The sequence below is a fragment of the Osmia bicornis genome, chromosome 4 (genome assembly GCF_907164935.1).
Source record: "Osmia bicornis bicornis chromosome 4, iOsmBic2.1, whole genome shotgun sequence".
In the NCBI taxonomy this organism is placed as follows: domain Eukaryota; kingdom Metazoa; phylum Arthropoda; class Insecta; order Hymenoptera; family Megachilidae; genus Osmia; species Osmia bicornis.
Genome location: NC_060219.1, coordinates 11,730,500 through 11,743,361, shown reverse-complemented (window position 1 = coordinate 11,743,361; position 12,862 = coordinate 11,730,500). Strand labels below are relative to the sequence as shown.

The window sequence follows — 12,862 nt, the reverse complement described above, 5'->3', positions numbered from 1 at the left end:
TTGTTATATAAATTTTCTGAAAATATACTATTTTTAATATATTTAATAAGTTTTGACGTATATTAATGTTATTTAACGAATAACTCTTGTTGTGCATAATATAAAAATTTATACAGTTTTATTTTTATACACTGTTCAACACTTTGATATTTCACATACCTAGAAGGTCATAATCAATTTCTTTTTAACTATCCTCAGATTGTCGTTCTGAAAAAAGAAACATGATTAACATACACAGAACAATACATTTATTGTAGGCGTTAAATACAAATAAAAAAATATAGAATGTATCATTACCTATGCAAATCATGTTTCATAACAAGTTGCATGTCATGTTGCCAACGATAAATATTTGGGATATGTAACAGGATTTATTGACGATGATACTGCATTATAAAACCGCATAATCTACTTTCATCGGTATATATCTAAAAAATATATAATATATACATAAAATACTTTACATAAACAATAATAGTTTAATTAAATAATAACTTATCTATATGTTATTACCCTTCAAGAAATATTCCAGGACCTTCTCTGCAGTTTGCATTTCATCATCAGAACTATCTTCTGTTAATTCTGGTGATGATGGAGGTGTGAAAAATTCGAGTTCATCTTAAAAATGAAAAGGTAACATTATATTATAATTATTTTCACAAAAAGGAAAAAATATTAATACCTACCAACATTGTTTTCATTGACTGTATTAAGCATGAACATGATTGTATATCATTGCATAAATGATCTATTTCCTGAACTAATTTCACTTCTGTTTCTGTATTTAAATTTGAATCTGTTATTTCGTTATTTGAGTTCTATAAAAAAAATTATTTTTGAAATATTACGATAGTTATTAAAAAGTTTCTTAATTTTTTTTTTATACCTGGCTGTAGTAAAAGTAACTGAAATTTGTGTTCTAAATATTTCTCAAGCTTCGTTAAACCTTCTGTAGTACGAAAATCTGCGAAATCATTCAAAAATGGCCAATATTCTTTCCATGACACTTTGTATTCTTCTGCTAAGTCTCTAAAAATTATATACTGAATTTCAATTTTATTTCATTCAAAAGACTTTTAAATATGTCATGGGTACAACATATCTGATAGAAAAAATTTACAATTAAATATACCTTCCAACACGTTCAAGTCCCTTTTCCGTATCCTGTAGTCTTAAAGTTAAATATTAATGGGACTGTCTGTAGTATTATATTCAGCATCATTTACATTTCTAACTGAAGTAATACGAAGACGTGGAGGAGTTTTCCATTTTTTTCTAAATTCTACCGCACGAGACTTTGTCATTGGTCCAGCAAATGCACGTACTTCTAAACGTGGACTGATTGGATCTGTGTTTAAACTCTACAAGAAATAGCATTTATAAAATTTCCTGCAACGTAAGTTGAAGAATTTTAACATACCAAAGGATTAGTTGGGGAGAAAGGTTCTCCAATAACAGGTTGCAATGAATTATCATCAGATCTTATACAGGTACATAATACTGATCTTCCAATAATAAACGTATCTGTCTTTTTAATTCTGTGTCGTCTTGACAGGCTCTAGTGCAAATTATCTGTAATATTAAAGATATAATGGTTTTCTACAGAAAACCGAGCATTATTATATTTAGCAAATACATAATATTTCGTTATTTTATCACGTACATCTATTGGTAGCTGTTTATATTTATTTGGCAATGTTTTATACAACAAGGATATGAAAACAAGAACTCGAACGCAATTTTTTAGACCAAATTTAAACAGCAAAATGGAGTGGAGTTTCATTCAATCCCTTATCAGGTGTATTTAAATATAGATCTAGCATGATCTGTGCACGATCCACATAGCTTTGCATTCATCACCATAAATAGTTTTATAAATTCTGCATTTCCAACAGTGCTTAATATTAACTCACCACATATCTGGTCTATCTGCTCTAACTGCAATATGCAATGCATTATAACGACATCCTTCCTATAATAGGTAAAGATAAAATTTTAATATTTAGTTTATTTAAATATAATTATAAATATTATATTATCTTACTTGTAAAATTGCAGGAGTGTCACCACTACCAATTAAATATTTTGGATTTCCCCATATTGTAGTTTTTACAGCGTACAAATCTCCATCTTTAATTAAATTTCTAAAACATACAAGATCTTGAGACCTTGGAGTTTTAAAATCAGATGGTTTTTCTTCTACTACAGGTACTATAGTAGATAATGTAGTATTATTAACACAATTTGTTTTTCAAAACCAGTCTTTGCATATTCTTCAGCTTCTGATCTTTTCTTAAACGATTTCAGACGACCAGTTTTAAATTTTTGAATTACTTTTAAAGCCTCTGCTTTGTCTTGATAAACTCGATTATTTTCTGTGATATTCAAAACATAAAACATATCAAAACGTTAAAAATGAAAACTAATACATACAAATGATTAAATTATTATTGTACCTTTGTATTGTTTTCTGGTAAATTATCAAGGTTTTCTTCAGGTATGTACACAGCATGATAAAGTGGTTCGTTTAACGAAGTAGAATTTCCATAAGTCACAAGTAATGTTTGTGACGTTTGTTCGTTTTCACTCATTTTAACTTCGTTTTATTTTATATTTCAACCTGTACAGACATTTATTGGTTATGTGTCAAATTAGAAAGTGTCAAAAAACATACGTTAAATTCTTCACTTCAACAATAATATTTAAAATCTTGTATTTAATATTTGTTTTCAATATAATTCTATATATTTTATATCTTCTTTCTTGAAAAAAGTTGTTTCTTTAAACATCTGTTTTATAATTTACAATGTAATTGAAATTTGCGTCGTTTTCAAAAATTACTTTTTTAAGTATGAAATAATAATAATTATTATTATTATTATTTTCCAATCATTTTAAACAAACTAGTTATATTAAACTGAAATAATTCAACAAATTTTTAAGAACAATAAATGTTTAAAAATGTGGCAAACCTATGCAATAAAGTAAATGGTTATTCAAGATTAAACTTGATTCTCAAAATGGTAAATGACTACGTGGCAACTCAAAATTATAAATAACTAATGTTATATTTATAAAATTGATTATTTACGATAGAAAATATAGCCTTTTATATTTTCAAAATAAATTATTTAAAGAACCTGTCGATTCATAAGTAACTGTCATTTACAAAAACAGCCAATCCTAAAGAGATTTCAAACTATTAACCAATAATATCAAATGTTTGTTTTTTGTAGAATATGTGTTCAAATTTATTATTGTAACACGAAACAAAATTATATTTTCCTTTCATTTCTTATTTGTTTATTAATTATTAGTAATAAATATAAAAATATTAATACCTATTGAGTAAAGCAATATAAATTTGCGAGCAAAAAATCACCATTCTCTCAAAGTTTAAACTTGTCATACCAAATATTGACCGTCGAATATAATTCGACCACTTACAATTAAATTTTATTAAAAGCTTTATACATTAATTAAATATAGAACCACCAATCGTCGTGGTTTTAATATTTTAACCAATTAATGTTGTTTGTTTATAATTTAGCGACCATTCGGTTAAAATCTGTTTCCTCATTGGTTATCAAAAATAATACGAATAAATTGGCGCGTATTCAATTAAAAATTTTCCTATTTTGTAAATACACAATCATAGAAGTTAAAATTGCGGAAATTAATATTTCCTTCACACTGCTTAGTTATTGTTTAGAATATTATGTAATTGAGATCGAAGTTAGTTAAATTTAATTTTAAATGTACAGTTTAAATTTGATGTTTTTAACAAAAGTATTAAAAGTAAAAAACATTTACATGTAAAATAATATTGATTTTCATGAAAAATGTAATATGTTTTACTTACAGAATTAATTAATTATATCTTATAGGATATATTCTAGTTAAAAATCATAGATAATTGTTAAAGACTTTATGATTTAATTAAAAAAAAAGTTCACCTGAAGGAATATTGCACAATGAATGAATGAGTTTAAGAACGCTGAAGTGGGCGGAGCGATCACCACACCATCATTGTTAACCAATGAGGGATCCAGTAAGTATTTACAACCGCACGTCATCAAACGTGTATTATCTCACTTACTGTTTGTAACATGTATTTTTTTCAATCATATTCAAGATTAGGCTTGAGAGTTTCGGAAGGCTGTTGTTGTCGGCGAAGGACGATTACAGACAGTACGAACTTGGACGTCGCGTGAGGTACGTCGTGCAGAGCGCTTTCGTTACGAGTGATGTTTAAAGTGTCGTAGAAAGGAAATCAGTATTTTTTTATCTATCATACAATTATTCTTGATAATCAATATAAACAGAGCAATAGCAAACGATATAACATTAAAGGAGAATTCCGAAATGAATTTATCGTTTGCTGGTTGTGGCTTCCTTGGTATTTACCACGTTGGTGTGGCAGTGTGCTTCAAGAAATACGCTCCACACTTGCTTTTGGATAAGATTAGTGGTGCATCGGCTGGTGCTATCGCTGCTTGTTGTCTTCTTTGTGACTTACCCCTCGGTGAGTGAACTCCTTTGTTTATATATCTAACAGATATATATTATCTCGAACAATTAGTTTTTTCAATGTTATGCTTTGATTTTATGACTTCTGAGATTATACATCTCACATTTTGTATCCATTGCGCGTATGTTGAACAAATTGTTTCAGCGTACCAATGATTTCGTGTTATAATTAAACTGTAAATATCTTTGTTTATTTACAATGTCACTTGTCGCGATTTTGTTATTTCGTATGTATTTATTCAAGGTTTACATTCGTCTCTGTCATGTGTACTTAGGATAAATGTATTATACACTCCATAAAAGAGTTTGGCTATATTCCTAGGCCCGTTTAGCAATCGTGACAAATTATACGTCGTTTGATTCGTCTTATTGTGTATATTAATAATTTCTATGTGATTATTTGCGGAAATTTATGGTTTCGTTGAAATTTTGCTGTAAAAGTTACAATAAAAAAGTAAGGTTAAGTAGGTTTTGATACGTTTATGGGCGAAAACAAGTGACTGTCATATTGACTTCTACCCACGCTCTAAATTGGCAAATCTAATAGAAAAATCTAATCTAGGCACCCTAATTTTTAAATAAAGATAGTACATACTGTACTTGAAAAGGTGGATGAGGTTAGTTTGGTTATATATTTTTGCGGCCACCAACACATTCTATTCTATTATTAACATACTTAATATTACCTTTTTATTGTAACTTTTACAGCAAAATTTCCACAAATTATTACATATAGGAATGTTTCAGAGTATGTTATATTTTAGGCCTACTAATAGGTTATAATTATTATTCCCATTATTTTTAAATTACTTATAAATTTGGTCATCTTGCAGATAAATCTTATAAGTAGGTCAAGCTTAGAAGAAGCAAATTGGAAGTAGTAGCAAGAACAGTTATCAAATGTTTTTCTTTGCAAGTAAGAATGGTAATAAATATACAACACAATGCTGAACCAATTACAATAGACATATTAGCATGAGTTATATGACGCGCTACCCATCATTTTTTATTCTGATAAGAGTTTATCGCTTTGCACCAAAGAAAAGTATCCTTTGTTTTAGTAACACTTTATCCAAATACTTTTCAATTTTCTTATTCAGATTATAAAGTTTTCATAAAATTATTAAGTTAACGTATGCATGTGTGAAACAAATAATAGACTATAAATAGTAATGTAGTAAGCAGCGAATGAATCAGTCCAGAAAACTGGTTGCATTATATATTACAAAACTTGTTTTTAAACAAATAAAGGTATAAAGGGTGCAATTATAAATTTATTAGAAAATTTATAATACAGGAAGAGTAACATATAAAAAGTGCGCATAAATCTGTTTTATACACGCTTAAACGCAAACACTTATGATTTATAAAAACGAAGATAACGTGTCGAAACGTGCGATTGAAATATTCATGATCAAAACAGTGTATGTAGCAAGTTCTTCCGATTCCCGTTTAAACATGATTTTACCTTTTATCTACATTTTTGTTTACTTCCAAAACGAGAATATCATTTGACATATTTTCCGTGGCTTCGCTTCCGCAAGATGATGTGTAATACATATTATTAAGTACCACATATGCATATACGATAACAGATACGCATAATTTATATGTATAATTCTTGTATAATACATGTGTAATGTTTCTGCTAGCAATTGCGTGTTGACGAAAGCGATGATTCAGATGTATTGCGTGATGATTTATCTTTATCGAGTTTTTTTTCTATTTTTTTTTTTAAACATATACATATGTATGTACACACATATTTCGTATAACAAAGGAATTCAGTGATTCAGTTGAAAAAGTAGCTCTTTCAATTAGTATCTAAAAGGAGATTGAAATGGTTAGCGGCATCTATTTAAACGACGTGTTTCATATACTATCTAATCGTTTTAATTGCATATTGTAAAGTTATTAGACGAATAACTTGTTGACATTTGTATCAATCAATTGAATTGTATATTGTATAATATATCCGTATTACATACTTGTAATAGACAATGAACAGAGCCGCTCTTATCGTTAGCACAAGGCAAACAGAGCACTTACTCTGGATCATATGCTTAAAAATTATCTTTTGTAAAAGGATTGTCGACGGACGCATCGCGTGATCCTTCATTCGATACCATTTAATTTTGCTTGATGATGCGAACTCAATGTATACGCACGATATCTATTTGTGTAAAGTAAGCGTAACAGAAAACTGAAACGAAAATTTTGCTATGTTGAAAGCCTTCCAATTCGCGCAATCTTCAAAAACGGAGGACAAAAATAAGTTTACAGAAACTCTATTCCAACCAGAAAAACATAATTTGAAATGGTAATTAAGATTTCACGACACAGAAGGTCCGTATACGACATAACAGGAAAAAAAAAGAAAAAAATATCGATATTGCTAATATACGTACGTCTTCTAAGAAGATTATTTATAAGACAACAAAACTGAAAAGTATTATCATAATTTGTTATTCTGTTTTGATTTCATGGATTTCTCGTTGTATTTTATAAATTGGGTAAATATTATGTAAGTACATATGTGCATACGTACATACATTCTTATCTATCGCTGCACGAGTCAGCATTGCCTTGCTACAAAACAAATATTCCTTTGTTTGCGTTAGATACAATTGCTTCCTTTATTGATGTTGTACACACCAGTAGAGAGTCGGAGTTTACTTTGTGATCGAAACACTTGATATATTTGTATAACGAAGAAAAAGAATTTGTATTTATATTAATTCTTTATTTGCTATTCTTTTCGATCATGAAAAATGGTAGATATTACGGATTTATCACCACCAGATATTTAAAGATATTGTTTAAACTTTAACCGTACCATATCGACGATATCAGAGATAATATAAAATCTGATTGATATAAAAATAAATTCTTTGGTAATTGTTGATTTCTACAACGTATTTAAAAATCATCGAAATCGCAGGTGCTGTTCGTAGTCTAAATAATTATCTTATTTGATCATCGTTTAAAAAAACATGATTCTGTTAACAAATAAAAGACAAAGGTGACTTCCGGTACCAACACGCGTATCGTGCGATGCTTAATGAAATTTTTAATGGGACATCTTTTATTCCTGAAAATGCTAGGCTTTATCTAACATTCTAACGTATTCATTAGATTCGTATTACCTTCTTTAAGTAACATTCTTGGTAAATTAGGCAATTTAAACTTGCCCGCAGGCAAAATGTTCAAATCTACAAGATAATATCATAAAGCATTTCCAGGACTAAAAAAAAAAAATGTCCATCGTTTTTGGCCTTCAGTTTGGCAAATGAATAATGCGTTTCCTCACGGTAACTCGTTAATCATCGAGTCCTCTATTCGTATTTATTGCTGTGAATGTATTAAAAAATATCAACGAAGGCATACTTTCAACGTGTAACGGAAGTTTAATGAAGCATAGCTCGTCAGGGATAAAAGTTCGATGTAGCGAATTGCGTCTTTCGCGTTTCACATTGAACACCATACAATATCATTTAGTTAATATACTCTCTAATTTAATAAATAAATATTCGTTTTTATTGTTATATTATAATATATCAAGTATAGGTACAAATGAATTTGAAATATAAACGCCTTGATCTTGATAAAATCAAAATACATCAAGATAAGATAAACATATGAATGATACTTTGCTTTTTCTTGACGTAATAATTATAAATACTCAAATATATCTTAAAAAGTAGAAGGAAAAATGAAACTACGCATTTTCAATTCAATTGTAATCTTTCTAATGAAATTATGTATTCAAAATCCATTTTTTTCTTTCCAAAGTATGATCATTTATAGATTAAAAAGTATCACCTTGATCAAACGAAATTACATACATGTACGATTAACGAAAACAAGCATATTTGCAGCTTTTTTTTCTTCATAATTTGAAATCAATCATAGTAATCTGTTTTATATTATAATTGATTATTTCCTTCGTATAATAATTGTAATATGTAATTGTATTACAGGGGAAATTACAAGCAATGTTTTGCGCGTAGCGCGTGAAGCACGGCAGCGAACCCTCGGTCCATTTAGTCCATCGTTTAACGTTCAAGAAATATTGTTAGAAAGTTTACAAAAGGTACTTATTAATCATTTGGATCATACTAATAAGTGTGTTATATTATTCTTTTTTTAAAAAATTTTGTTTTAGATATAAAAATATAATAGATACAGAAATATTTTAATTGTAATTAGTACGCGTTACTGAAATTTACATTTGTTATAGTTCCTTCCAAACGATGCCCACATTCGAGTAAGCGGTAAATTACATGTCTCCTTGACCAGAGTATACGATGGAAAAAATGTAATCGTATCACAGTTTTCTTCTAGAGAAGATTTATTGCAGGTAAACTAATAACAATGTTTATACTTGTAATATTTGAAGAAGAAAAGAAAAAATTAATAATCTGTAAAATGTATGTTTTCCAGGCCTTGTTAGCAAGTGCATTCGTTCCCATCTTTTCTGGTCTCTTACCGCCACGATTTCACGGTATTAGGTATATGGATGGTGGTTTCAGTGACAATCTTCCCACGCTTGATGAAAATACAATTACTGTTAGTCCTTTCTGTGGTGAGAGCGATATTTGTCCAAGAGATGTTTCCTCTCAACTGTTCCATGTGAGTTACTTATAGTAAGAAAAAAAGTATTATTACATTATTTACAAATGTTTATAATTTATAGGTGAATCTTGCAAATACAAGTATAGAGCTTTCAAGACAAAATATATACAGATTTGCAAGGATACTTTTTCCACCTAATCCAGAGGTAAGATTGCATCTATGATTCCATTATATCTCTTATGTTATTTTATATCCTTTGTAGCATAGTATTATTCCTATACTAACATTCATGATAAGCTAAAGTAGTAATAATGTGTAAAGATAAAGTTATTGAAATATACAATAAAAATATGTATACATTACAGATCCTTTCAAACATGTGTAAACAAGGATTTGATGATGCATTAAGATTTCTCATCGCAATAATTTACTTAATTGTACTCGATGTCTTGCAGTACAGTCCACGTTTGTTGTCTCAGAAACTCTTGATGATAATATGGATTATGATCCTGAATGTTTAGAATGTAAAATGCATAGACAGGTACATTTATATTTTCATTGATATCGATTTATATCAATTTTAAATTATGTTATTTCATGAAAGTGGAATAAAGTGGTGTATAAAATGAAAATATGAAAATATGTTGTAGGAAGCATTGGTGTCAAATTTACCTGAGACAGTTATGACTATATTTCAAGATGCAATTGATTCTGCCAATAAGGGGTTGATTAATTGGTTATTCAAACATAAAAGTGTAAAACTTTTGTCATTGCTTAGCTTACCATACACCTTACCAGTAGATGTAGTATATGCAACTCTTACCAAGTAAGCATTTTATTATTATATTATGTGATATAGTTTCCCAATTTCGAAATTTTATTAAACGTGGTTTTTAATGTTCATGAAATTTTATATGTGTATTTTTAACGGTGATTAACAAAGCACGTAGTATGCATGAATTATTGCTTGTTTGAAATTGCATGCTATTAAACTAATAACTCAATTATTAAGTAATTATATCTTTTAGAATAAATGCTTACTAACTTTTATGTAAAGTCGAGATTGTTCGTAAACAAACTAAGAGTATCACTTATTATTTAAGTAATAATAATCAAAATTATTCAAAATAAAGAATTCATGTAGTCCGTTTATTTTTCGTATAATTTTTTTCCTTTAATACTGTATATATATTTAACATTATGCATGTGGTCACGTAGTTTGATTGGTAACAAGATAGAAACTCGTTCCTTGGAGTTCAAAGTAGTTGGCAGTATTCTTCATACACCTCCACCGATGATTTCTTGTACTAAACATATGACATCTTCTCGGTAAGCACATGCTTTTATGAAAAATAAAATTATATACATTCATTTTTATACGTGAAAATTTATCATACATGATCGAAATATGGCATAAAATTAAAATTTACCGAGCACTTTTAAAAATAATTTTGCTTTTTTATTTATATATTGTGTCTTGATATGTGTGTATGCTTATATTTATTATAAAAAAAGAATTTTATGTTTGTATAGTCATATCTCTCCATTTTACATAATAAATCATTAATATTTTATTTTCAGATTCATTTTGAACGTTCCCAAATTGAGAAGAAACTTGCTAGAATTAGGAACATTCTTTTTGGACCAATTAAGTATAATATTCCCCAAAATCCATGTGTATTATCACAAATGCCACAAACTATTAAGTGTCAGTTGGCTATAACAGAGTATGGATCAAGTACGTGTAATTTCTTCACGTGATTCATTATAATTATAAATATTAATATGCATATTAATAACGTATCATTCATATGTTTCAGATATATACGATATGGAGACAACAAAAAAGACTGACAATGTGTATAAAAATAAAAAAAAATCTGAATTTAACATTACAATACAATGAATTGTAAGTTTTGATGGTTTCAAGTTTGTTTAATCAATAATTATTACAATGTATTATTTTGTTTTCTAGACAACCCTGGAAAGACCATAACAATAAATCAAACTGTGTTATAAATATGTCTGATCTTTCAACTGTTGATGATACGTTCGAAAATATTTTGCAAGTACGTGATATACATATATTATTAATTAATTTTGATATGAAACCTTACGTTGATACCTTTTTTTAATGTTATAGGTAACGTCTGAACAAGAAGCGGTGATGGCGTATTACTACATGGATGAAAATAACAAAGTGCAGGTGACAGAAATATTTGATGTCACAGATACAGAATCACATGCAGTGTTATCTGTAGACGAGGTAGAAAATAATACAAAATTACAATTTGATGAGTGGGATGAACCTACATGGTTATCTCAGCATACATTTAATGATGGTAATTTATTACATTTATTAATTATTGACGATTTTGTTATACCGTTTGCCAAAAATTACATGTATAATTGTAAAAATTTATTATAGTTGTTACCGAATCACTATATACAGACGGAAACCAACAAAGTATAGAAAATTTATCAGAAATATCTTTAGAGGATGATATTTTGGGTGGTTTAAATACCTCTTCTGATCCAGAAAGTGAATGGGAAATAAGCAAAGATTTACAAACTGCAAAAGCATTAAGTACACCAAATACTGAGATAGATATGGATTAACCATTATTAAAGGTTTAAGATAAGATAATTTTTTATAATTATTGAAATGATGTATGAGTGCGTTTGTTGATTTATATTTATAATCAATATCATGAAGTGTATGTATACTTCTGTAGTCAATGATATTGATGACATTATAGTGAGAAGAGTTATTACCAATGCTCAATACTGATAAATTTTTATAACGCTTAAAGAACATTATTTGAAAAACTCAAAAGATATAGATAGATATGTATATAAAACTGATTAGTTTTATAAAAGGAAAGTTGTAATTTATAATCTGTGTTATGCACTAATAAATGCAAGATACAGTACAAATAACCTATAAAGAAGCGATATGTATCTTCAGCAGAGCATGCACAGTATTTTATTATTAATGAAGTTTGATAGGCAAAGTCTAATATTGTTACTATATACTTGCAAAGCAGGTATTGGTAGATCTCCGATAAAGAGACTGATTATAGAAAAAATGTACATCATATAATACAGAAAAATTTATCTCTACTCTAATTCCATGTTAATTTACGGTTTGCACATGTAAATATCAAGTGTTAATACGTTCGATGAAGAACGTACATACATTAAAAAAATTATAGCACTTATTGTTAACTAAGTTATTTTATGAATTTTTTTTTGTTACATTTTATAAAGAAAAAAAGGAAATATTCTATGTAAATATTTTATAAACAAATGGAATGTTCCCAAATTATTTATACAACTACATCTTGTGATAAATACTTAGTGGAATGATAAAATCAGTTATATAAATTAGAGTAGGGAAAAATACAATTTTTGAATGCATACAGCTGGAACTGAATGCCAATTAACAAACAGAGCTTTTATATTGTTTATTACTGACATAATCATTGTTGAGGATAATTACACTAATTATAATAATTAGAGAATGGGTCGTTTCCTATATGTTAAAACCATAATGGTGGAGTACTATTGTATGATAAAAGCTTTATATCAATAATTAAACAACACAATTTATTGTATTTAATTTTGTACTAAATTATATCTTAAATAATGTATAAAAAAAGTTTTGACTAGTAAATACTTTTAAAGTGTTGCATTTATATGCATATGTATTATGTGATAAAATATTGATTTAATAGTTATGTAAAAAGGGCATGTT

General features: G+C 28.0%; 2 protein-coding genes across 2 annotated transcripts; one reads left to right on the top strand and one right to left on the bottom strand.

Moving 5' to 3' along the window:
* Position 1: 1 nt before the first annotated feature.
* Positions 2 to 2,966, bottom strand: LOC114878436 (ankyrin repeat and LEM domain-containing protein 2). Its single transcript, XM_046285334.1, is given in 20 exon segments — positions 2 to 356; positions 358 to 396; positions 398 to 428; positions 514 to 541; positions 544 to 618; positions 683 to 818; positions 887 to 905; positions 907 to 1,029; positions 1,133 to 1,184; positions 1,187 to 1,361; positions 1,421 to 1,485; positions 1,488 to 1,572; positions 1,664 to 1,756; positions 1,758 to 1,846; positions 1,849 to 1,866; positions 1,869 to 1,911; positions 1,913 to 1,972; positions 2,045 to 2,247; positions 2,250 to 2,377; positions 2,458 to 2,966. Coding segments are annotated over 20 exon segments (1,659 nt in total). The 5' UTR covers positions 2,592 to 2,966; the 3' UTR covers positions 2 to 293.
* Positions 2,967 to 4,109: 1,143 nt separating this feature from the next.
* LOC114878435 (patatin-like phospholipase domain-containing protein 2) lies at positions 4,110 to 12,803 on the top strand. Its single transcript, XM_029192259.2, is given in 16 exon segments — positions 4,110 to 4,525; positions 8,511 to 8,623; positions 8,771 to 8,890; positions 8,974 to 9,162; positions 9,227 to 9,310; positions 9,471 to 9,516; positions 9,519 to 9,646; positions 9,756 to 9,931; positions 10,324 to 10,434; positions 10,687 to 10,787; positions 10,790 to 10,843; positions 10,926 to 10,975; positions 10,977 to 11,014; positions 11,081 to 11,174; positions 11,249 to 11,447; positions 11,534 to 12,803. Coding segments are annotated over 16 exon segments (1,854 nt in total). The 5' UTR covers positions 4,110 to 4,365; the 3' UTR covers positions 11,725 to 12,803.
* The last annotated feature ends 59 nt before the right edge of the window (positions 12,804 to 12,862 follow it).